General features: G+C 42.5%; 1 protein-coding gene across 1 annotated transcript in view; it reads right to left on the bottom strand.

The window, feature by feature from the left end:
* Positions 1–26038, bottom strand: part of STX8 (syntaxin 8) — a 168891-nt gene that overhangs the window by 127096 nt on the left and 15757 nt on the right. Inside the window, exons 3-6 of the mRNA XM_024208567.3 lie at positions 25547–25641; positions 22107–22217; positions 6194–6318; positions 3666–3758 (exon numbers count right to left, since the gene is read on the bottom strand). Coding sequence (XP_024064335.1) covers positions 3666–3758; positions 6194–6318; positions 22107–22217; positions 25547–25641 — 424 coding nt within the window. The remainder of the gene's footprint in view (positions 1–3665; positions 3759–6193; positions 6319–22106; positions 22218–25546; positions 25642–26038) is intronic.

Below are 26038 nucleotides of genomic sequence, written 5' to 3'. Positions count from 1 at the left end.
TGGGGATTGGTCCTACTTTGAGCAGGGGGTTGGACTACATGACCTCCTGAGGTCCCTTCCAACCCTGATATTCTATTATTCTAATTGTCAGGGATGCCTATAGTACTCCCTGGGGCTGGAGCACCTCTTATTGCATTGCTACACAACGGGCATTAAATTAAAGGAAAAAATACCTGCAGGCCATTGCTAATGAACTAGAAAGAGCCCAAACCTTAGCAGAGCAGACTGTCTGAGCTGCTGCTGGAAGAGGGCAGTTAGCAACAGTGGTTTTGCCTACAAACTTAGGCTGCTTGGGAAATGGTTAACCAACAAAATTCAGAGAGGTAGGCCAGTGCGATTGTCAGAGGTTAGATCAATTATAAGGCAGCTGAAGTTTTAATGACAAAATATTTAATTCAAATCATTTACAAGTGAGGAACAGACCTCAGCCTAGTTCTAGGAAGCAGGAACTCCCAAAACAGACTAGCTTAGTGATCCGGAAAATGAGCTTCCCATAGACATTTGATGGAAATTTTGACTCCAATACAAAAATATTGATTCAGCATTGAAGGAAGATGAACTTCCCCTGCTTCACCAAAGTACGTAAGATGCCATCACCACTCAGCCTTAAGAAGGAAAAGATTTGGAATACAATGGAGATTACAGGGGCAGTTACGCTTGTCCATTTTGACTGTATAATAGTGACCAAATATTGGCAAAGTGTGTGAGAAGTCTGTTGAGAGTTACATACAGTAACCAAAATACAACGGGTAAAGGAGAAGGAAGCCACTGGATAATACATGCAAAGGATTTCAGCTTTTCCAGTGGGCCAGTGGCATGGAATGGCCAGCTACTGTGCCCCATGCCAAGGGAAGAAGCATAAGGTAGAAAATAAAGCATGGGAGTTCAGCTTTGCCATTGATTCACAGAGAGAAGCTAAGTCACTTGCTCAGTGCCTCAATTTCCCCACTTTTGCAAAGCGCTTTGAAATCTACAGCTGAAGTGTGCTATATAAATGCCAGGTATTATCATGATGATTGTAACATAATGAACAGAGACTGACAGGCAGTTTTAGCATTCTCCCTTCAAACATGGAATCTGGTCAAATCTTCTGAGAGATCAACAACAAGAAGTGGGTGATGGTTACCATTTATCACTTGGAACTCTTGGGCAATGGTTGTCATTTTTACTGGCATTTGAAGCAGTGTTGTCGAGTAGCTAGAGCAGGGATGAGCAAACTTTTTGGCCCGAGGGCCACATCTGGGTATGGAAATTGTATGGTGGGCCATGAATGCTCACGAAATTGGGGGTTGGGGTACGGGAGAGAGTGAGGGCTCCGGCTGGGGGTGCGAGCTCTGAGGTTGGGCCAGAAATGAGGAGTTCAGGGTGCGGGAGGGGGCTCCACGCTGGGGTGAAGGTGGGGGATGAGGGCTCCGGGTGCAGGCTCTGGGGTGCAGGAGGGTGGGACCGAGGGGTCTGGAGGGCGGGAGGGGCATCAGGGCTGGGGCAGGGGGTCGGGGCATGGGAGTGGGGCAGGGGTGTAGGCGCTGGCTGGCACTTACCTCAAGCAGCTCCCGGAAGCAGTGGTATGTCCCCCCCTCCGGCTCCTATGCAGAGGCACGGCCAGGCGGCTCTGCGCACTGACCCGTCCACAGGCGCTGACCCTGTAGCTCCCACTGGGCCGTGTGCTGGCCAGTGGGAGCTGCGGGAGTGGTGTTTGGGGCGGGGGCAGTGTGCAGAGCCCCCTGGCTGTCCCTACACGTAGGAGCAGGGGGGGGGGGCGTGCCGCTACGTCCGGGAGCAAGCCCCCGACCCCACTTCCCGGCAGGAGCTCAAGGGCCGGATTAAAATGTCCGAAGGGCCGGATGTGGCCCCCGGGCTGTAGTTTGCCCACCCCTGAGCTAGCGGAAGGGACTGGAAGTCAGAACTCCTGGGGTTCTATGCTACTCTTACTAGCCAGAAGCTAGGACAAGTCAAATCAATCTGTGCCTCAATTTCTCAATCTGAAAAATAGGTTTAAATAACCTGCCTACTTCAACAAGATGTTTTGAGGCTGCATTGTTTAGAAAGAGCTTTACACAAAAAGTGCTATGGGGTACACTTACTCTTACCAACACTACAGAGCCCCAAAGTTGCATAGAAGAAAACACAGACAAAAGATTTTGGAGACCCCTCCATGGTTAAAAAGAACATAGATCATGCTCCAGATTACAAGATGTCAAAGACTGATGTTTCACTCAGAACTGGAAAACTGGCCTCTCCTGAGGATTCTGTTACTTGAGGGTAAAAACAGAAAATAAATGTGTTTTGGTTTGTATTTTAAAAAAAAAAAAAAAAGATGAATAATTTAAAATAAGACTTATGAAATTAGATATTTAATTGAAAATTTCTTTATCCACAAGGGGCAGAGGGGACTTAATTATGCTGAGCATCTTTTCCTAATTTCTTTGTTTGCATAAGGCTATTTCCTAATATGGAGGATGAGTAAACGGCAACATATTCAAAACAATGGATACAAATCCCTGGTTTGGTGAGAGAGAGGATGTCAGACAAGCATGGGGAAAGCTACACTATATTAAGCCTACTCAGGGAGCTGGGATGGAGGCTACCCAATTGTGATTTATATTATCTAAACATTAATAGGAAATGTTCACTTAATATCACATCTGACAAAATATAGGGAAGAACACTGATTCACGGAGGAGGCAGATTGAAGTACATAGTTAATTGGCAAGTAAAGGGGTCTTTGCCTTCTCAGTGGTTAGATACAATACTGCCCGACAGACCACATGGATCAAATCTTCATGCCAGAGAAAACTGGCAGTGTTTTCAAAAGTTCTAACTCAGCCATTACTATATTGTTAGGAATGAGCAAAACCAGAAGATCTGCTCTCAGAGGATTCAGTTCAGGTCATTTGGACAATTAAGTTGATGACATGGCATCTTTAAACAGCAGATTTTTTATTATTTGTATTACCTAGTGCCTAGGAGTCCCAATCATGGACCAGGACTCCCATTGTGTTAGGTGCTGTACAAACCCAGAACAAAAAGATGGTCCCAGGCCCAAGGGGCTTATCTGATCAGCTTTACCAGTTAGACATCAGAATCTAAAGAAAAGATAGATTTACAGATCCCCGTACTTCACTTAATTTGATCCTACCTTTGATTTCATGAAATCCTCAAAATCCAAAACACAATATGTCTGTTCTTTAATCACTGGCCACAGACATTCCCATTTAATTAATAACAAAAGGCAAAAGTTTTTAATGAGACCAAGAGAGGAAGAACCCTAATGGGATCCAAGAGCAAATAAAAGACAACGAAAAGTTAAGTTATTCACACATGGCTACTGTCACACAAGATGCTGCTGGTAACCATACGTGCTAAGACACATCTCTTTGCAAGTAACCTAACTAGCTAATTCTTTCCTATATGGATGGCCCTGAATACATTAAGTGTTGAATCCTGTACATTGTTTACAAGAAGGAAAGTAGCATAACAAAATAAATCAATTATTTTATCGACTGATGAAACAGTCATTGATACAAAACCCCTCACAGTATTGTCTTGCTACTGATTGAATAGCAGCAGTATACTGCGCGTTTCCTGTAGGGCCTACAATAAACTTGATAAGCTAGAAAAACCATGATTTTTCCATTCATTAAATTCACTTTTGCTGTTCTTACCATTCTGTTCCTCCAGCTCATTCCCGATTTCCTGCCCCATTTGTTTTTGCCTTGATAAGACTGAGGAGAGCGCATCCAGCCCAGCATCTTGCTCTGTGCAGAAACAAGGAAATAAAATACATTACAGGATGCAGCATGGCGTATCAGCAGTGGTTTTAAAGGATGCAAGCTAATCCAGAGTGTGAAACTATGCCAGAAGACATGCAAGGGAGCAAAGATCTGCTGTGTGTGTAAAGAGAGTTAAACTACATTAACAAAGAGAGACATCACCAGCATGACAATGAATTCCTATTGCAGCAGCATATTTCAGATAATAAAAATAATGTGAATGATGGGTAATTTGTCTGCTCTGGTCAGGATATTCAGCCGAGACCCAAAAAATCCAGAATCTGAACATACAGCTGTTACTCAATCATAAATGCACTGGAATTTCTGGCACACATATATAGGCCCTTCATTACCCTTTTTGATTTTCCAAGGAGGTTTTAACATGACTAAAAGACAAACAGGTGATGCAAGCACCAAGGAATTCAAATAGGTTTTTTAAAGCTGAGAGAGAATATAGCATGTGTGCAAGAGAGAGACCAAGAGCATTAACAGAGCCGGATATAAAGAGGGCAGCCACAATTTAAAATTTCCCCACATAGCTCTGTCAAGGGTCCCCAATCCCCACCTGTGGCACACACTCTCAGTCCAGTCTGTGGGCCCCATGCAGCCTGAAAACACACCTCAGTTGTGCTCTGCAGCTCTCACTACACAGGAGGTCCACAAGTGGCATTATAAAGGATGCTGCAAGCAAGAGCTGCTGTGGTTAACCACTTGCTGAAAGGCAAAAAACACTATGTAGGGCGAGGCTGCGTGAAGAGCCAGATATTGCTAAGCTGCAGCCAGAGAATCAGAGGTCAAAATGTTGATCTGTATGCCCAGAGTCTGTTTGCCTTCTAGAGTGCTGAATGCCCAACATCCCACCTAACAAAGAACCTCTCCAGCCCATGTGTCCCCCGGCCTGTACATGCGCACGCACACACTCGGATAAGTTTAATACCCACCATATGTCAGCAGTGTTTCAAGCTGACTCCTGAACAGTCAAAATAGAGTTGATGCTATTCTTCTGCCCTGTAACTCCACACACCAGTTCATGTGGCGATTAAAATAAAACTTGACTACCCAGAGATTTATTTCATTTGACCATCCTCAACAACGTTAAACACTGAATTACATACAGTATTGCAGCATGCTCCTGCCTATCTGAAACCCTATTATCCGAACCCCTTCTCTGTCCCCCATGTCTCTCTCATTCTAGGGGACAAGGAAGGGTTTCAGATAAAGCAAAGGTTCGGCTAATAGAGCAGAGACCCTTGGCCAGGACTGCGAGGAGGCAGCAGAGGAAGATGAGCCCCTGGCCAAGGGGAGGCCACCCTGCTGCTGAATGGCTCCTGCAGCAGCGCAGGGCGCCATCTGCAGCCCTGCTGTCATGGGAGTGAGTGAGCAGGGCAGAGCAGAGACCCCCAGTTAGGGCTGGGAAGAACAGGACAAACTACCGGCTGTGGGCGAGGCCACCTCGTTGCTGAATGCTCAAATGGTTGCTGCCCTCTCACTTATCCAAATACAATCTGTGACCCTGTGCTGTTCAGACAATTACGAGTATAGTGTCCGTCATTTGCCATCTAATGCATGCAGTCTGGGAGTGAGGTGCCCAGTTCCCAGTCAGATTTGGGTACTCAACCCGTAAGGGCCCTTTGAAAATCCAGCTTCAAGGAATAAAACAGATATTGTCATTATAAATCAATTCTCATCTAGTAAGGCCATGATTCACAGCACTAGAGCATGCCTAACCTTAAGCATGCATATTTTGTTCCACTGAAGTCAATACTACTAGCAGGGGCCTTAGTGGAAATCAATGAGACTAGTGACATACTTAAAGTTAGGTATGTCCTGAAATACCTTGCTGAATCAGGACCGAACCAAACTGTACCCAATAGTTACTCGCTGCACAACTGATGTTACAACACAACACTTCTTCCACTGCAGCGATACTCAACTTTGCTAGTGTACATATTGTAGGCTGTAGTTTGTATGTGCATCATAACCTAACCAGACCCAGAGGGTAATCCGCGTATGACTTTAAAGAAACCTAGCAAACGTGTCACACCCAGACAAAACCTACTCACCATTTACCACAATGAAAAAAATGTATGTAAAAATAGATTGGTTGGTTGGAGCAAGTGGAGGAGGAGAAGTTTGTAGAGCTGCTTTAAGACGATACTGTCAGGTCACGCACTTCTCACAATGACCGTAAGAACCGGGTACTCTTGTAAACCATGTGAAAGCAGCAGTATTTGAAGGGGAAGGCCAATGCAAGAAAGTCTTCTGCCACAGAACACCAGGATTTTGGAGCAAGAAACCAAAGACTGTCCCTCTGAGACTAAGGTTCTGAGATCTCACAGAGAATCTAATCAAAATTAGAATGGATTTTTAATACTCTGACATCTGACCAAGATTACATAAAAATAAAGAGAAGCTTATACCTTGTATGATCCTCTGCTGCTGCTGTCTGATCTCACCAAAGCCAAGCCCGCTGGTTTCCTCCGTCTCTTCCAGAAGCCATGGGTTGGTCACACCTCGTTTCACCCCTCCAGTCATTAGGCTAGATCTGAAAATGGTTGGGGTTTTTTAAGTTTAAAATAATTCCTCTAAATAAAACCTATTTCCTCTATAAATTTGTCTCACAAGCAACTGGCTTGTAATCATGAAGCTGCAAGACATTCACTTGCCATACTGTGTGCAATTCCCCCCCAAACACATTAGCCAGAGAACAATTTCTGAGCTATTACGACAAAATACCTTACAAGGTACATTACACCGCCTGAAGAAAAGGGAGTGAGATTATGATCTTGTAGCAGATACTATTACCATGTTTCTCTAGGATACCGGGTAGTATATACATCTAACTACACTGCTTGCATGTTAAGCACATAAGACAACATAATACTTTGACTACTGTTACACAGTGAAAAAATACTGCTATATATAGATATAGATATATTTTTTCATTCCCCTTTTTCCCCATAGGGTAAAGAATAAATATTTTATTTTTAAATCAAGATGCAGAGTTCTAAGACTCAAATGGTTCTGTACTGTATGCATACCCCTAACAACACAATGGCTCAGTCCACTAGTACAGCTATAGATTAAACAAGTGCACTGATTCCCTGTTCTCTGAAGAAGTCTGGCAAGTGACAAGTTTCTGCACTGCAAAAAAGCAACTGTGGAGAAGGAAGTCAGTCAATGACTTCTCTGCATTTTTTGGTCTGACATACGTCGACACAAGAAATCAGACAATCCCACTCTTAATCAGAACAGTAATCAATTTTATTAAAAAAAGAAAAAGAATGACTTATGGCTGTTAGCTATAGCAGGGGTTCTCAACCTTTTTCTTTCTGAGGCCCACCCAACTTGCTATAAAAACTCCATGGCCCACCTGTGCCACAATAACTGGTTTTCTGCATATAAAAGCCAGGGCCCGCGTTAGGGGATAGCAAGCAGGGAAATTGCCCGGAGCTCCATGCCACAGGGGGCCCTGCAAAGCTACATTGCTCAGGCTTTGGCTTCAGCCCTGGCTGGTGGGGCTCAGGGGCCCAGGCTTCAGCCCCCATGCAGTGGGGCTTCAGCTTTGTGCTCTGGCCCCAAGTGAGTAATGCTGGCCCTGCTTGGCAGACCCCCTGAAACCTGCTCGTGACCCCCTAGGGGGCCCTGGACCCCTGGTTGAGAACTACTGAGCTATAGCATTACAGGTGTTTACCTGGTTACAATGGAAAACAATTTTTTAGGGTGCCCTTTTGGTTAAGTTATATAAATTCAAGCAGTAACATATTAAAAAGTCTCTCCACTTAAATATTTACTCAATGACAACAGATTTCTGGATCCCCTACTTTCAACTGCATATTGGTTGACTGGTATGGAAAACATATATAATACAGTCTGCAGTCCTCCTGCACCCAAACTGAGAGTTTAAATTACGTGTGCACAGATTGCAGGACTGGGTCCTACATAGAGATCCTTCCTGCACCCTCACCAATAGTATACTAAGCTAAAATGAAGGAACAGTCAGGACATTTCTAAAATACTACTCTACCCAACCGCCCACCCCAAAAACCTTAGGCGGTCTTTCTAGTGTCTCTTTCTCAAATAATCTGAATACTTTACAACTTCAGGTAGAATTAGAAATAAAAAAATCTGCATCAGTTCATGCAATGAACGATGTACAGTTCAAACTTGCATGCTTGCACAGATTTTGTGGCTTCTATAAATCAAACAAAATAAATTAACGGAGCAAAATACCAGAGAAAGTAACCAAAATGAGTTGTATGTTCTCGGTGAAGGGTTTTGCCACAGAACATTGCAGAAGGGTCATTCATTTCAGCAAAGTTCAGGAGTGGCGTCTAACCATTCAGTGAGGATTTACAGTAAGCTAGAGACATCTGCTGGCTAAGAATGGAATCACCACTGCTGTAAAATATTTTAACATCCCTTCTCAGCACGAATTCACGGCTCCCTATAGGGTGACCAGACAGCAAATGTGAAAAATCGGGACAGGGGGTAATAGGAGCCTATATAAGAAAAAGACCCAAAAATCGGGACTGTCCCTATAAAATCAGGACATCTGGTCACCCTAGCTCCATATAAAAATCAAGGCTACACATACACACATATTCCTTCACATTTATCTGCTATACTATATATTCCATATGACATCCTCTGTCAAAATTAAACTTGAGAACACACTTAACACCTGCTCTCACTTATAAAAGTTTCAATATTTATCAAGTTATCTTTTGTTGAAAGTAAAGAATTTGCCAGGATTAGATAATGAATCATGCTCATCCAGGAGTAAGAAGTGCTTATTCTATTTTATGATATCTCACTTAACTGTACTGACCATGCTGGGAATTTACATATTGCAGAGCAGAAAACAGTTTGGTTTATGGCTGTAATCATTGGCTTGCTTTCAAACATGTTTAGAATGGTTGGTGGTTTGGATTATCCCTGTATTTCAGCTTTTAAGCCTCCATACAAATTTATGTATATTTATTAACATGACTGTGAAGCAAGTTTTATTTCACAGGGATACATAAACCATGGGGAAAAAAATTCTAGATTAACTCCAGAATGCAATAATGAAACCTAAGTACCCCATGTAGTTCACATCGAGCTCACGGTCACTGCTACCGTCTTTGCAGATCCCAATAAAATGAAAGCACCACACTTTTGAGAATCTAAAGACATTTAAAAACTACTCTGCTTGATAGTTCAAAGTGAGAATACACACAATAAAAAAAAAAAAAAGTAATGACTTCTAATCTGATATTGTCAAAATAAAATGAGAGGAATATGTAAAGCTCTCCACTCTGGCAGCCCAGCAAGCAAGAATCCAAATATATTTGCCATTTTAAAAAGCTAATGCAAGCAAATTTGGAACAATTTGTGGCACTGTCTCTCTTCTAATAATCCACTTTATTCTTGTAGTTTTGGCCAAGACAACTGGTCTGCTTGTTACAATAATCTTTTTGACATGTTTGGTAACTACCTTCCCACACAGTACCGCATAATTTCCTACTTCCTCTGATCTTACCATGTTTCGCTTTGGTGGTGTGAAGATTAAAGCTTATCCAATTAGCCACCCACTGCCTCCGCCAAGTTAATCACTTAAATCTTTGAAATCGTCACAGAGCAGTGGAGTGTGTAGATAGCTTTTGATTATAGGAGCAGATTTAACTAATTATAAGGCTTAGCAATGCGCCCAAATATAAAAGATGAGGGGGTTTAAAATCAGGGGGCTGTGTCATTGCTTAACAAGTAGAGGCTTATCTTTCCGAAGGCATTGTTTCACTGACAATTCTTATAAAACTTCCCAAGTAACTTAGATTAGTCAACCAGTGCTTACTTTAGACCAAGGCCACACATTAAGGCTTACCAGCTTTAGAAGAATGATCAGCAAGACTGAACGATAAACAAAACCTGGGTCAAATGACAATTGGCTGCGTGATTAATTGAACATTCCCTTGAAGATACACTAGCTCTTTGCAGTGTCTGGAGCACCTCAGCTTGGATTCACAGATTCCTATTGAATGTAAGCAGCACAGTGGTCCACTGAGTGTGTGCTCTCATTTATACATCCCACATGCCAGTTTAGGTAATTAATTCACATTTCAAGCAGTTCCTGGTTATCAGAACAGTATTTATGGATTTAAAGTATAAAGACACCATATTGCCCAAGAGACTCTTCCAAGCCTGGGATTATATACTAACACCACAACCAATTTGTACTTTTACACCCCACTAAGGTCCTCATCAGGCACCTCCAAAACTGCTCTTGACACTAAGGGGCCAATACAGAAGGTGCTGCCTCAGTCATAGGGGCTGAATGCTTCCCAGATCCCACCAGCACAGGAGCAAAAAACAAGCCTGCATCTCAAACTGAAAAACTCCCCATGACAGAACACTGTGCTGCTACTATCCCGCCGGACTGACCTAAAGATAAATGGCCTAATCCTGAGTCCACTGACTTTCACTGGAGCAGACTAGAGCGTGAATATGGTAAACGGTGTGGGCAAAGTAACTGAGAAAAAACAGATGTAACTGAAGTAAATGTGCTCTTGAAAAAACAAGCCAGTTCCCTTCCATATCAAAAGAACGGCGATAGCCTTCAGTTATTTCTCCTTCCTTCTTCATTCCCCCTTTCCCTTTGAGTGCAAGCAATGACAATATGGAATTTATCACACCCCAAGTTGCTTGGAGTCTCAAGTCACAAGGTTCGTGTGCATGTGACACACAAGTAATCTTTCATTTGACATACCAATGTGAAAGTCACTTTTGAGATCGACTAGCCTGTAATACTTCTTGACAGTGAGATTGATTAGGCTGTGAAACAGTCTCTCAAAGGAAGTAGTGGAAGCCTCATTGCTTGGCTCACAAAACTAAACTATAAGGAATAACTCTGCAGTGACAGGGAGATACTCTGGGAATTACCCAGTTGGACATTTCCATCTTTTTTTCTGGGCCTCCCTGTCATCATAGGGTATCCAACAGCTTCCCCTCCCTAAACACCCTGAACAGGTTCTAATGCAGATGACTGGAAGGGTGGAGGAAGGCCACTCAGATAATATTCCCACTACCACACAACACAAAATGTTGGCCACTACAGGCTCGTCTACACAGGAAAGTTTTACCAGTTATGCACATACAGTTATCACAATAAACTCCCCGTGTGGACAGAATAAGAGATTGGCTTAGCTTAAGCACCATTCAAAGCCACAGAAGCTAAACCGAATAAAACAAAAAAAGGCACTTTTAAACTGGACTAAGTCTCCTCACAGGAATTACCCTGTATAACTACAGTCGTTTAAATTCACACCTTAACTCATACTGGTATAACTTTCCTGAGTAGACAAGCACTAAAGCACACACCATGATAATCATGCTCCAGGAAGTCGAAATCACATTGTTTAACCTAGTATATTAACATCAAGAACAAATCTGGACCCCTGTTTTATGTCATCATTTGCCCTTCTGCAGAGCCTTTCTCCAAGGATCTCAAGTAAAATGGGTAAACACCCACTAAGAGCATGTCCATGACTTGGACCACAGCAATGCCGAAGCCAGGAGTCTGGACTTTACAGTCCCTTCCTCTGAGACAAGCACTCTCACTCCTCCTTCTTTCAAAAGGAAAATTGTTCTTTAGAGGGAACTGCCATCTGCAAAATCACACCTGAGGCAATGGCCATAACAATGGCTTCTCTCTGTTTTTGCAATCCATTCTTTTTCCATTCACAAAATGAATTTGTGACATAGTCACCTGTGATGTCCACCTAAGCTTCTCTGCACTGGAGACAAGCAACTCCTCCTTTATTCGCATTTAGAGGACTACTTCTGAAACCAGACAGCGCACTACGTTCCAGCACTAGCCTTTCAGATCTGAAACCATATTACCATGTTGTCTGGTCACAAGTGAAATGAGTTTATTAGTCTCAGTGCCCATCACAATGGACATTTAGTCTCATCACAAACCCAGCACATTTCATTTGTTGAGTCTTGGACCAACAAACGACCCCAAGGCAAAAAATGCAGCAGCAAGTCCAGACACAGAAGCAGACCAGAGTAGGAAAGCTTGCTCAATGCCTGCCAATTCAAAGAAACCTAAAAGCCAACTGAAACTATGGAGCAAAGGTTTAGAGCTGCCATGAAAATTGCTCTCCTACTGCCAGTTTTTCTGAGGCTAAGGAGTACAAATAGTAGTAATGAGTTTGAAGACCCAATCAGAAGTTTGAGGGCTAAAAAGCCAGTTCTTCGACTTATTTTTCTGTGTGTTTCAAGCATTATTCTTTTGATTTGCTCTTTATTAAAAATATAAATACATAACTGCAGTCCTGACCACTTGTGACCATTAAAAAAAACTTGTGCACGTTTTACAAGAACATGGGCAAAAATCCTGTGCTTTGGACAAACTCCAGCTTGGGTAAATACTCTGCCTTACTAAAATCACCCTGCTTTTCAGCTGCAGACAGTATTCACTTCCTGTGTACAAATGTTGTGGAGCGTCTTGTCTGATGATGACTTCTGGATATCTGCTCGCTTAGTATGGACAGTGGGTGTAGGAACTTGCAAAGATCACTCTACAAGGAGAAGTCATGGTGGAGACACGTATCCATTGAAAATCAATGAAAGATAATGTTTAAATGGAGAGAAAATGAGCTCTCTGCAATAAAGATGACCCCACTCAAAGAGTCAAGTAAACAGCACCACCGCTCCTCTGGAAAATTCTAGTTGCATCCTAATTAAACCTGACAATACCGGAAGATAAACTAATGCTATACTAAATAATGTAATGCCCTGCTCTGCATTCTGGCCCAAGCTGTCACTTAGAATAAACATTAAGAGTATTAAGGCCACTGTAGTACACAACGTGAAATAGCATTACAGCAATTTTCAAAGGCTGTAAACTCACTGAATGGTGACCAAATATAAACGGAGATTAATTTTGGTAAAACCTTCACAATTATATGCCGTGGGGACGATAAATATGTGATCACTGGTGCAAGAAGGTTAATGAAGGGAACGGCGGTTTAAAAAAAAGAAAAAGACAGACTTCTGAAAATTTGAGCTGTCACATCAGAGATGCATTAAATTAAAAAAGCTGGTACAGAATCAGAAAAGTGTGTCCCAGCTAGATCTTAAAACTTTATGTGTGGCTCTTTTTTATGGAGGAGGGTAAAGCTAACTTTCAGATTTAAAGTGAAATCTGGTCTACTAAACTCCAAAATGGGCACTTAAAAAGAAATCCAAAGCAATGCTTCTAAAGGAATCTCCTGCCAATAAAGTTGTTCGTTTAACAGCAAGGAAAATTGATGTCCTCTATCCCCATAAAGCGTTCAGCATGAGCAGCAGCAACACATGCTTCCTCTCCACTGACCTGCCAATATGTCATGGACTTGACTGGGCAGCAGAGAGAAGTTCAATCGCCAGGCATGTTCAGCCCCTGGCCTCTTTTAGAATTGCCAAGACCAACTGCAGTATTCCCACCACTACCACCATGTGTGTCACAGTCAGGGCAACTGCGCCTGTATTCCCCCTCCATGGTCCCTCGAGGGCACCCACACTAGGCACCGGCTCCTCAGCAGGCCCCTCTTTTAGGCAGAGACCCGAGTCTGTCTCTCTCCTGACTCGGTTTTTCCAAGCTTCACAGTTCCCTGCCTGGACTATGATATCCCCAGCAAGCAAGACTCACTATGCCCTAGCCAGTGTCTTCACAACACTGTCTCTCCAGAGGCTATATATAGCATATATGTCCATAGCTAAAAGTTACCACAAAGCTCTTTGTAAGCAAGTACATTTACTATTAAAATGAAAGCATTATTAAAAACAATAAAAAACCCTACACATACAATAAAAGCTTACCAAGGGTCACCCCCACTCCAGCCTTGGGCTCTCCTAAGTGTCAGTCCTTCCAACCTTTCCCTAAGCACTAGGGCCCTCCCTTTGACAGAAGGTCCTATCCGTTTGCTGGATCAGAAAGCAGGCCCCGAGTCAGTTTGTCTGTCCGTCTTTGGAGAATCCAGTTTGAACTACAACTTCTCCAGGTAGTGCTACAATTCTCCTAATCACACCCCACTGTTATTAGCTCCCAGAGAAGCTGTGATTAGCCTCCCCAGTGGAATTACATACAATCCCTGGCCCACAAAGAACCTAAACATAATACAGTGAGATCTCCTGAAGATATCGCAGGAAATTGCCATAGCTGTCACACCCAGAATATCTAAAGGACCTTGAAATTAACATGGAATTTTATTTCCTTTTTTTGTGCATCAGTATCATTGATGTCAGTGCAGCTCTAGGGATATGTTCTAGAATTTCCTTACCCTCTGCAGCAGCAGCACACCAAATACTGTCCTAAATGAGTGGAGTGTTTTCTTATTTTTCAAAGAGCACATTTCAGCAGCTCAGGTTAATTTATGTACCGACTAGAACAAGCAATGCACAGGAGTCTTCTCAGATAATCAGTCCGTAGGGAAACCTTGCATACTTGCGATTTTACATGTTCCAGTTAACTCGGCTCTAAATGTAAAAGCCAGACTCTGGACAAGTCTGAGTCCATAACACAATTAATGGATTAGACACAAGTCCACAGTTTTACTATCTGCAATCGATGCAGTATTGACAATATTTAATTTTAACTGTTTCAAAACACCATGTTAGCGAACAAGAGAGAACAGGAATAGCTTATTGAACTTAGCAGGCTGCAGCACTGTAGGATGCAATGTGCCTCTGTTTTGGAAATAATTTTACTAAGGTTTACCACGACTCACTTTCCATACAAGTATTTCTTTATTAGTCCAAAGGCCACTTGGTGGTTGTTTACATCCAAAATACAAGCATATAAACATATACTTTATATACTAGCAACAATATAGTTATAAGCATAGTTACAATCTGATCTTGAAAGATACCCCTTCCACGTCATGATGGGAGAGTAAGGAAAATCTCTGACAAACAACCCCCTAAAAGCTTGTCTTTTTATACACTATAACAAACAAGTGATGTCATTGCTGGATATTGGACTTTATCTAAAGCCAGATGAGGCAGTTAAGGGCAGAAGCCCAGATTCTGGCCCAGTCAAGATTAATGGCTGGACCCCTTTCATCAAGGTTTTCCTCTTATTTTATTTTACCATATTTCTTTCTAACTACTAAACAATCATTTCTTTTTAAACAAGCTTATATAACTGTGACACAGAGGCTCCATGGCTCCGTTCTTTGCAAACAATTCTCACCACAGACCTGACAAACTCACTACACTAAACATCTCTTACGGCATATTAACCCACAGAGTAACACATAAGGTATCCATAGAAAGCTCATATCTTGACAAGATTCAGTCTTTGTGAGATGTATGTACAGATAATATTTAAGGAATAATGTACATATATATAAAGTAATCTTTATGGACTTGGAGTAAAAAATAGTCACCAGGCATACCGTGTTTCGGTGATAACCCATTCAGGCAAGAGAGAGTTGTCACCCCTCCCTACTCAGCTGGCCAGGTAATGCAAGTTTATATAATCAGCCAAATAGGAGTTCTTTTCACCACAGCGTCACGTGGGGAGCTAATGCAATCCTAGGATGCATAAACATGGGACTCTCTACTCCTATTTGAGATGTTATTTTATCTCTGTATTTGGCACTGCTGGAATCCTGGGTCCAGTTCTGGTGTCCACAATTCAAGAGGGATGTTGATAAATTGGAGGGGGTTCAAAGAAGAGCCACAAGAATGATTAAAGTAATAGAAAATAGTCCTTACAGTGATAGACTGTAATCAAGTCACCTCTTAACCGTCTCTTTGTTAAGCTAAATAGATTGAGCTCCTTGTGTCTAAGTATCTGTATGGGGAACAAATATTTGATAGTGAGCTCTTCAATCTAGTAGAGAAAGGTCTAACACTATGCAATGGCTGGAAGTTGAAGTTAGACAAATTCAGACTGGAAATAAAGTGTACATTTTTAACAGAGACAGTAATTAACCATTGGAACAATTGACTCAGGGATGTGGGTGGAGTCTCCATCACTGAATTTTTAAATGACGACTGAATGTTTTTCTAAAAGCTCTGCTCTAGGAATTATTTGGGGGCAGTTGTCTGGCCTGTGCTATACAAGAGGTCAGACTAGATGATCACAATGGTCCCTTCTGGCCTTGGAATCTATGAATAGTCTACCTTGCCACATCCCAGAACAGTCTTCAATGGTTTTCCATTGACAACTGCAAATGATCAAAACCATGTGGAGGTGGAAAGGACGGTTACAGCAGGAAGGAGATCACTCGGGCTACGAATATAACAAAAGACTTTTTCAGTATAACAGCATAGGGAAGGACACTCTGGATCCCTTCACTGAGGAAACCCCTTAAGGATCAGGAGGCTTTCAGTGACTTTTGGATCCTCATTCTTGTGAAACCAGCCAGCTCCGCAAAGGACTGAACTTTGGGGAGAAAGCTAAATTATTAGATAGAAAAGGTAACTATTGGTAAGCGTACGGCCAAGTTCACGTTTTATCATTCCATTTTGTATTACAACCAGTTGCTTCCATCACTTTCTCTCATTTCTAGTTAAATCTTTGTTCTTCCCTAAATACACTCATTTTTATTTTATTATAAGCACTCAAGTGCTGTGTGGGTTCCAAGAGCAGTGGTTTGAGATAAAACTGATAAGCTGGGACACGCTGCACCTTGTGGTGCAGAGGATCTGTAACTGCTAAGAGTCACCAGTGTTTGGGCCTAACATCCAAACAACTGAAAACCATAATTCATTCAGGCCCAGCTCAGGTCTATATTCCTAGGTTCTGGTGCAATAAAAGGCACGTCGCACTCTGGTTCCTCTAGTAACGCTTTCGGCTAGTAGCGCCCCCTCACCATCAGGCATCCATTGCTATCCTGCCCATACAAGTCTAAGGCAGTGGTTTACAACCTGGGGTCCACAGACTATGTCCAAGAGAAGTGCAAAAGGTGACTATGAAACTAAAGTTTCAGATCCCAGAAAAGCATTCTGTTTTTCTGATCAAAAGTATGTGAATGCCCCACCTACAGGTCAAAACCCGGAAGTGTTGTCATTACCAGAGAAGCCCACAGGTTAGCGCCCTTTTTCACATTGCGTCAAATGCCGTGCTGACCAAGTGCAACATTTCTAGTTGTATTCTGTTCAGTCAGTTTTCAGTCTAAGATGTCTATGGCAGGGGTCCATGGACCACAGGTTAAATTTCCAAAGGGGTCTGCACCTCCATTTGAAAATTTTTAGGGGTCTGCAAATGGGGCGGGGGGAGGAAGGTTGAAATCCCCTGGTCTAGGGAGTAAAGGGGGCTCTCCAGACACGCCCACTCACCCACCAGACTCCTGGTGATCCCTAGCCACATGCTGGCATCTGTAGAAAGAGGACAGATACATCCTCCTGGCCCCCAGCTCAGGAACAGCAGCAGCTCTGTCGCTGAGTTACTGCTGATAAGCTTCTTCCAGGGGTTGGGGCAAAATGTGCCCCTTTGGAGCAGTGCATGAGACTATGAGCTCCTAATGCTACTGCTGAGATAGCACCAGAAACTGGCCATCAGTGAAACTATCAACAAAAAGGGCTCTCAAATGCACAAAAAGAACAGGAGTACTTGTGGCACCTTAGAGACTAACAAATTTATTAGAGCATAAGCTTTCGTGGGCTACAACCCACTTCTTCGGATGCATATTGAGTGAAACATATCGAGGAGATATATATACACACATACAGAGAGCATGAACAGGTGGGAGTTGTCTTACCAACTCTGAGAGGCCAATTAAGTAAGAGAAAAAAAACTTTTGAAGTGATAATCAAGGTAGCCAAGTACAGACAGTTTGATAAGAAGCAAGTGTGAGAATACTTACAAGGGGAGATAGATTCAATGTTTGTAATGGCTCAGCCATTCCCAATCCCTATTTAGCCCTGAGTTGATTGTGTCTAGTTTGCATATCAATTCCAGCTCAGCAGTCTCTCGTTGGAGTCTGTTTTTGAAGTTTTTCTGTTTTAAGATAGCCACCCGCAGGTCTGTCATAGAATGGCCAGACAGGTTAAAGTGTTCTCCCACTGGTTTTTGAGTGTTATGATTCCTGATGTCAGATTTGTGTCCATTAATTCTTTTGCGTAGAGACTGTCCGGTTTGGCCAATGTACATGGCAGAGGGGCATTGCTGGCACATGATGGCATATATCACATTGGTAGATGTGCAGGTGAACGAGCCCCTGATGGTATGGCTGATGTGATTAGGCCCTATGATGGTGTCACTTGAATAGATATGTGGACAGAGTTGGCATCGGGCTTTGTTACAAGGATAGGTTCCTGGGTCAGTGTTTTTGTTCAGTGATGTGTGGTTGCTGGTGAGTATTTGCTTTAGGTTGGGGGGTTGTCTGTAAGCAAGGACAGGTCTGTCTCCCAAGATCTGTGAGAGTAAAGGATCATCTTTCAGGATAGGTTGTAGATCTCTAATGATGCGCTGGAGAGGTTTTAGTTGGGGGCTGAAGGTGACAGCTAGTGGTGTTCTGTTATTTTCTTTGTTGGCCCTGTCTTGTAGGAGGTGACTTCTGGGTACTCGTCTGGCTCTGTCAATCTGTTTTTTCACTTCAGCAGGTGGGTATTGTAGTTTTAAGAATGCTTGATAGAGATCTTGTAGGTGCTTGTCTCTATCTGAGGGATTGGAGCAAATGCGGTTATATCTTAGAGCTTGGCTGTAGACAATGGATCGTGTGGTGTGTCCTGGATGGAAGCTGGAGGCATGTAGGTAAGTGTAGCGGTCAGTAGGTTTCCGGTACAGGGTGGTATTTATGTGACCATCGCTTATTAGCACAGTAGTGTCCAGGAAATGGACCGCTTGTGTGGATTGATCTAGGCTGAGGTTGATGGTAGGATGGAAATTATTGAAATCATGGTGGAATTCCTCAAGGGCTTCTTTTCCATGGGTCCAGATGATGAAGATGTCATCAATGTAGCGCAAGTAGAGTAGGGGCGTTAGGGGACGAGAGCTAAGGAAGCGTTGTTCTAAGTCCGCCATAAAAATGTTGGCATACTGTGGGGCCATGCGGGTACCCATAGCAGTGCCGCTGACTTGAAGGTATATATTGTCCCCAAATGTGAAATAGTTGTGGGTGAGGACAAAGTCACAGAGTTCAGCCACCAGGTTAGCTGTGACATTATCGGGGATACTGTTCCTGATAGCTTGTAGTCCATCTTTGTGTGGAATATTGGTGTAGAGGGCTTCTACGTCCATAGTGGCCAAGATGGTGTTTTCTGGAAGATCACCGATGGATTGTAGTTTCCTCAGGAAGTCAGTAGTATCTCGAAGATAGCTGGGAGTGCTGGTAGCGTAGGGTCTGAGGAGTAAACAAGCCCAAGAAGAAGGTGGTCTCTAATCTTCCAGCTTCAGTGAGCACAGGTTATTTTTAAGAGCAGCAGGTGACAATACATTTATTCAGAAGTGTGATTTTTAAGCTGACATCTGTTTTTATATCCCTACAGAAAATGACTCCTGCCTTCGAGCACATACACACATGTAGAGAGCCCTGCAGTGGGACTGGGGTCCCACAGGGCCCACCGCCAGAACAGCAGGGGTGGGATAAAAATTAACAATGCCGGAGGCGGTGGGAGTGGGATGGGAGCGGGATTAAAAAAAATAGTCCTGCAGAGGCTCTACGCACGTGCTCAATGGAAGACAAGCTATTACAGCTCTTCCCTATAAGGGGGAGGGGGGTGTCACACCTTCAGGGCAATTCCCCCAAAGCACACAGGGTTTCAAAATGAGGAAGTACTGTCATGCCATGAAACTAGCATGCAAACCTCAAGAGTCAGCACAAGGAGTAGGAAGCTTTTGGGTCAGGCTTGACATGTATGTACAAAACCAAACCTGCAAATTGGCAAGTTTGTCTCTACAGACACAATGTGCAGAGACAGTGGATTCAGTGTATTTAAGAGGTCAGCAACTTGCAGTCAGAGGTTTGAGACTCCTTGCAGCCCGGATGGTGGAGGAAATCACATCTTCATCTCACAAGTGTATTGATATTCTCACGCGAAAGGTTTATTTTCAGTTAACATTTGTTTAGCTTTTTATTGATTCTGTAGGTATACGTGCCCAAACAGCTGTGATGGGCATTATTTTAAACAAATAGAATGCAATATAAAAGAGACCTTTCATTACAAAGTATTCCAAAGAATTTTACCAATTTAAACTGAAATCCAGATTATGTACTAGGATCATGTCATTGACCAAAGAAATGCAGCGACCTCTGCAACCGTTTAACAGCACGCAACTCTACTTCTCTTCTAAACTATTGTGAAGGACAGAAGATCCAACTGAAACTTCGGGGAAATTTAGGAAGAATGAATGCAATAACCATACTGGAATTAGGCCAAAATACTGCAATTTAGTGACCTAAAAGGAGTCAGAATATGGATTTTACATCTCATCTGAGAATCAGAATCCCCAATGGTGCAATGTCCCCTAATTCAGTGCTCTAATACTTGGGTCAGTTCTGATGGAGATCAAAGTTCATCACTTAGTGAATCATCATAACGCTGCCTATGTAGTCCTTGGGGGCATTCCATCTAAATTCTGACAGAGCCCAGCCCTGCTTGAGAAAGCCAAGAAACAGAATCACAGCAAAAGGCAGCCTTAGCATAGGTGAGATCTACCCCTCATTCTTTTACGAAGGAGATAGGAGTGATCATTTCCCCATGTGTTTTTTTTTTTTTTTTTTTAATTTTAAATTTCCAAAGGGATCTGCACCTCCATTTGAAAATTTTTAAGGGTCTGCAAATGGCGGGGGGGGGGAAGGTTGAAATCCCCTGGTCCAGGGAGTAAAGGGGACTCCCCAGACACGCCTCTGTCTTCAAAAAAAAAAAAAACAAAAAACAAACTGAAGAGTGTGTCTCATGCTGAGACAAACAAACGCATCTTGTCTGAGTTTCTGAGACAACAGGTATACAGAGTTATGGGTTGCTTTGAGCTATCAAGTCTTCAGTGGCACATTTAAGAATTAGCATCACTCAGTTAATCAAGGAAGTACCAAAGAGTAGCATTCTGAGACAAAAAAAGGCTGGTATCGATAAACTTATCAATGGCCTTTTCAGTTTCATCAGTTTCCAAACCACTAGAAACAGCCAACCCACCTGTATTTTACTGTGCATCCAGTTCCGGGTATGATGCTTGTAAACATTTACATTGTAAGACTTCTTATGACAGCCACCTGTACATTTAGAGTCTACTCATGAGCGGTTCCCTAACAGACGGACAGAACATGGATCTTGTTCAGCTCTCGACTGCTCAATTTATGGGCTGCTAGCAATTTCTCATGCGGCAATCCGGAATTTCACGCTCCAAGAAAGGTACTAGGTTTCTTCCCCACCAGCTAACAGGGTTGTGTCATTTTCAAGACCAGAGAGAAAAGCAGATTCCAGGTGTAGCTTTTTCTGTAGAAAGGAGGAGGCTGTAGAGGAAAGCATAGCATAGAGAAAGAAATTTGCAGACTAGCTATTAAGTGGCTGTTGTTCCTCCTGGCTGTGAAGGAATGGAGATAAGGTGTGATTCAAGGAGGAGCCTAGTTCTTCAGTATAAAGGCATAATGATAGAGGAGAGTTAATCCTGAAGTTAATGCGTCAGCTAGAAGTTATGGCTAGAATGACAAAGAAGAGCTCTGTGTAAACTCGAAAGCTTGTCTCTCTCACCAACAGAAGTTGGTCCAATAAAAGATATTGTCTCACCCACCTTATCTCTCAAATAAGGATCTACAGGGTAAGCTATTCACTCCATTCACAGGGCTTCTCCAGTCAAGTATGCCACAGTAAGAACTACTGCACAGATTTGTAATCACATCTAAACCATCCTAAGGACCATTTACCCCTGGCACATCACAGCTGGAATCTGCTTCCTTACAGCACCACCTTCTGCTTCTAGCAAAAATATGGGTAACAGTTTGAGGGTTAAACCTAATGTGTAATTGATCTTCTCGCCATTCATTCAGCTAAGTCCAGTACATGCTGCTCATTTAAGAGACCTGCACAGACTCAACTAGATCACAAAATTAGAGATGGAAAAAGACCTAACAAATAGAACCCATCTCCGCCTTAAAGACAATTAACCCTTTATTCCCTCTGGCCTCCCTACACACCAAGGTGGTTACTATTAAACTGATACAAGATAATAAATATATGCAGTGTAGTTGTAGCCATGTAGATAATAAAGGCACATGTTTTCAGTTTTATTTCTTTAGATATGAAGTTTTCTACATGTAAATAAAAATGTAATCAAGAGAAGCATTTAGAGTGCTGTCTTTAGAGACACATTCAAAACACATACCATCACACTGCTCCTTTAAAATTGCAATATCGTACCTTATCACATCTGGTTCTGTGCCATCATTCTTATAGGATGCTTGAAGTTGTCTCTGTCGCGTGAGAAGGTCATCCACTAAGTTTTGCCTTCTGTCTCCCTCCAATTGTGTTCTAGAGGCATTTGGTTAAGGGCCAGTCACAGAAACAAAAGCATATTTAAAACTTGTATTTCCAGTGTTAAAAGCGTCACTCTCAGAAGTCACCTATTACTACAATATCAAAGCCAGTCAGGAAATGAGAATTTTCAAAAAGCAATAGCGTAAAGTAGACATAACCCTAAAAAAGCCCACTCTTCTTCACTTGACAAAGATTTATAACATTATTCATTCATCAGAGATTCAGGCTGCATGGCTCTTAAGACAAAGGGCATAAATTATTATGGCATTTTCTTCACACCTTGAACTCTAATATACAACATGGGGACACCTCTATCCTTCACTGAAAGGCGTCTAGCAGAACCCTATTTCTGTGATTTACAACACCTTAAAGAAAGAAGAAATCCTGATTTGTCTTGAGAATGTGATCCAGAAAACAAACTGAGGAGGAGATTTGGGAAGAATTTTTTTTTTTTTTGCATTGAATTAACGTAATAATTAAGAGCAGTGAACTCCAAAAAAACCCATATCATCATTCTTAGGCATTATGCTTATTAGTGGTCTTTAACAGTCACTAAGCAAATGACTTTTTCTACAATTTTGTTAGCATATGATGGTAAGACATGTAGACTGGAAGCTTGACAGGACAAGGACTGAGTCTTCCTATATGTCTGTCTAGTATACATCACATTTTAAGTGCTACTACAAAATCACCACCAGCAAACTGGATAGCTCTGTTGGATTCAGCATGGCTCTTCGTATGTTAACTATTTTGCGTGGTGATGATACAGACCAGATGAGAAGCCCTCGCCCAGCTCACTGTGTGGTCAACAAGTTACCAAGAGGTTATTTAAAGGATTTCTTTCCATTTGCAGAGTTATCTCACTAGCACTCCCCAGTAGCAACTGAAGTAGGGCTTGTTGCTTTTGAAGAAAATGACTCAATTCACTCAGCCACTGAATGACTAGAGTTCTTGGAGTGCTGCCCTTGTTCGATTTTTATTATTTTTAATAAACTCAGTGATGCCCATTTTAAAAGTGATTACCGCTCTTCCTTGAGTTGTAATTTGAGCAGGTGCATAGCCACAATGACTTATGTTTGCTTTCTTACATAGCAGTGCCATTTATCTGTTCCAAGGTAATATTCTCAAATGAAAGTATAACTGTACCCTGCATTCAGTGCAACATGCTCAAAGTTCATCATTACAACGAAAGCTACTGGCTTGTTGCGGCTAAACAACCATTTCAAACCCTCCGCCCCCGATTCAAACGTGGATACAAGGGTTCAACACACCAAAGGCTTACTTTCAATGTTACCATAAGGCAGCTCGCAAGTAAGAGGCCTTCAAATGGCCACTGGATATACTTCCATAGGCACATGTGGGTTAGAGAGGAGACTCAGAGAGGACACCATAGAGGTACCCAATTTTTTTTTTTTTTTAAATGGAAAAATGTACAGAAGGACAATCTGGCACTAACACCCCCCACCTCCCCGCCACTGAAGAGCAAGGAGAAGCCAATGATGTGTAAAGGTAACAAATATAAAACATATTTTTAACACAATGCACAATCAACCTGTGAATCTCACTGACATTGCAGCAAAGAGCTTAGTAGGACTCCAAAATGTCCTATACTTTTGTATGATGTTAAGAGAATGTTCCAGAAAGTTTAAAGGTACTTGTCAATTTCAAATCTTTCTTCTTCTGGGGTCAATACTCGTATCTCATCCTGCGACAGATGAGCACATTCGTTGTTGTTTGTCTTATATTCTGATTGTAGTAGCTCTTTGGGGCTGCCACGGTCTTTGTGCTCTGTGTTCGCACAACACCTAGCACAATGGGATCCCAAGTCCTCAACTAGAACTCCGAGGCACCACGATAATACAATAATTTAAAAACCCGAAACCTTCCCTTGTAGGGCAGAGTGTCACCAGCTGGGATGCACTTGTTCCCAGCAAGATTCTAACATCTGCCCTTAGAGCAAAAAGAGAGTTTCTAAGAGCTAGAAATAAAAATCCTAATTAAACAAAGGGGCCTACATTTTCAAAAGTGATTAGTGATTCTGAGTGCCCACTCTGAGGCATCTTGAACGGGTCTGGTTTTCAGATTCTTGGCCCTGGCCTACACTGCAGGGGGATCGATCTAAGTTACGCAACTTCAGCTACGTGAATAATGTAGCTGAAGTCGATGTACTTAGTTCAACTTACCGTGGTGTCTTCACCGCAGTGAGTCGACTCCTGCCGCTCCCTCGTCGACTCTGCCTGTGCCTCTCAAGTACAGGAGTCGACAGGAGAGTGCTCGGGGGTCGATTTATCGTGTCTAGACTAGACTAGACCAGATAAATTGATCCCCACTGGATCGATCGCTGTCCGCCAATACAGCGGGTAGTGTAGACATACCCTTGGTGTTCGGCACTTTCTGAACATCAGGCCACTGAAGATGCCTCAAATTGGGCACTGAAAATCACTACTCATTTTTGAAAATGAATATATAATTGGTTGTAGCAGTTTAATGGAAGTAAGCAAGTGACCCACTATATAAAGACAGAGCCAATTCACCCCCTACTTTACCCCATTAAAGTGAGTGGAGTCACACTGGGATGAATTTGGCTATATGTCTCCATTTTGGGTCACCTGTACTGGTACAGGAGATTTTCAGACCCATACGAATGCTGTTGGGCTGCTATCTGCTTGCCGCTCTTACACATGGCTTTTCCAGCTGTGTGGAGGAGAGACTAGGTCAGGACATGAAATCCAGAGCACTGGTGAATGAGGAAGAAGTTACACATTCCTAGCATGTCTTCTAGGACTATCCAATTCTTCCATCCAGAAGGGCAGAGAAACATTTCCTTCACATTAACAGCGCTGTACTTGATCAGGGCTGCTGCTGAGCTCCCCTTATGGAGATAGCCATGCCCGCTGCACAGCAGCCTTACTTCCCACCATACCTGGGTGTGGCAGGAGCTCCAAATTTGGACACTGGTTTCATACATGGCTGTGGGATAGCGCGTCGAGGACAGAAACCTGCAACTTCTTTTTAAATTGAATTGCAAGGAGCCTAAGAAAATACACAGGCCAATTAGGTCTCAAACAAAGAGCATCAGAGCTGCCAGTGTTACAGTCTGTCACACACTGGAGATGTTCCAGCACAGTCACTACAACATTAAAAAGTGTGTGCAGGGTCCCTGAAATAGAAATCAAGATTGCAGGCAACATTTTAGTAATTGGGGCCTCCTGGAGTTGAGGGGAGGGAGGTGGCTAACTGCAGCTTCCTTCTCAAAAGAGCCTGTTTTTCCACCCACTCCTACAATACCAGAAAGAACAGCGAGATGCTGTTTATATGGATACATCTGACGTGTTGATATAGCTCGAAGCAATAAGTCCTTCAGCTGGTCGATCTTTACCTTGAGATTCTGCAACAATGATCGGATTGTCACATTAAGCTGAAGGAAAAAAAGAAAAAAAGTTGTTGGATTTTTTTTTTTACCAGATTAAAGTGTAGCCATACAAACATCCATATTCAAATGATCCAATGCAGAACCCCACAAACCCCACTGTACACCACATGGCAGGATTCCATCTGACATCGAGAAAAGCCTGCGCTGAGAACACAGAAGCTCAGCTGTACACAAGCGGTGCTGTTTGGGATTTTTTATAAAACAATTAGATGTTAACATTGCTTTTGCAACCAGTTTTTTAATGTACTCATGCTAATTATGAGATCTTTCTTTCAAATCCTCACAAATTAATTCCCCTATGGGCTGGAACATTTTGCACATATTTTGCTGTTGTCCAGTTAATTTCCTGCTTCTTTATTCTACTTCTTAAGGGAAATATGGA

The sequence above is a fragment of the Terrapene carolina genome, unplaced genomic scaffold, assembly GCF_002925995.2.
Source record: "Terrapene carolina triunguis isolate 2854851 unplaced genomic scaffold, T_m_triunguis-2.0 Scaffold192, whole genome shotgun sequence".
NCBI classification, from domain to species: domain Eukaryota; kingdom Metazoa; phylum Chordata; order Testudines; family Emydidae; genus Terrapene; species Terrapene triunguis.
This window is presented reverse-complemented; position numbering and strand designations above follow the sequence as displayed.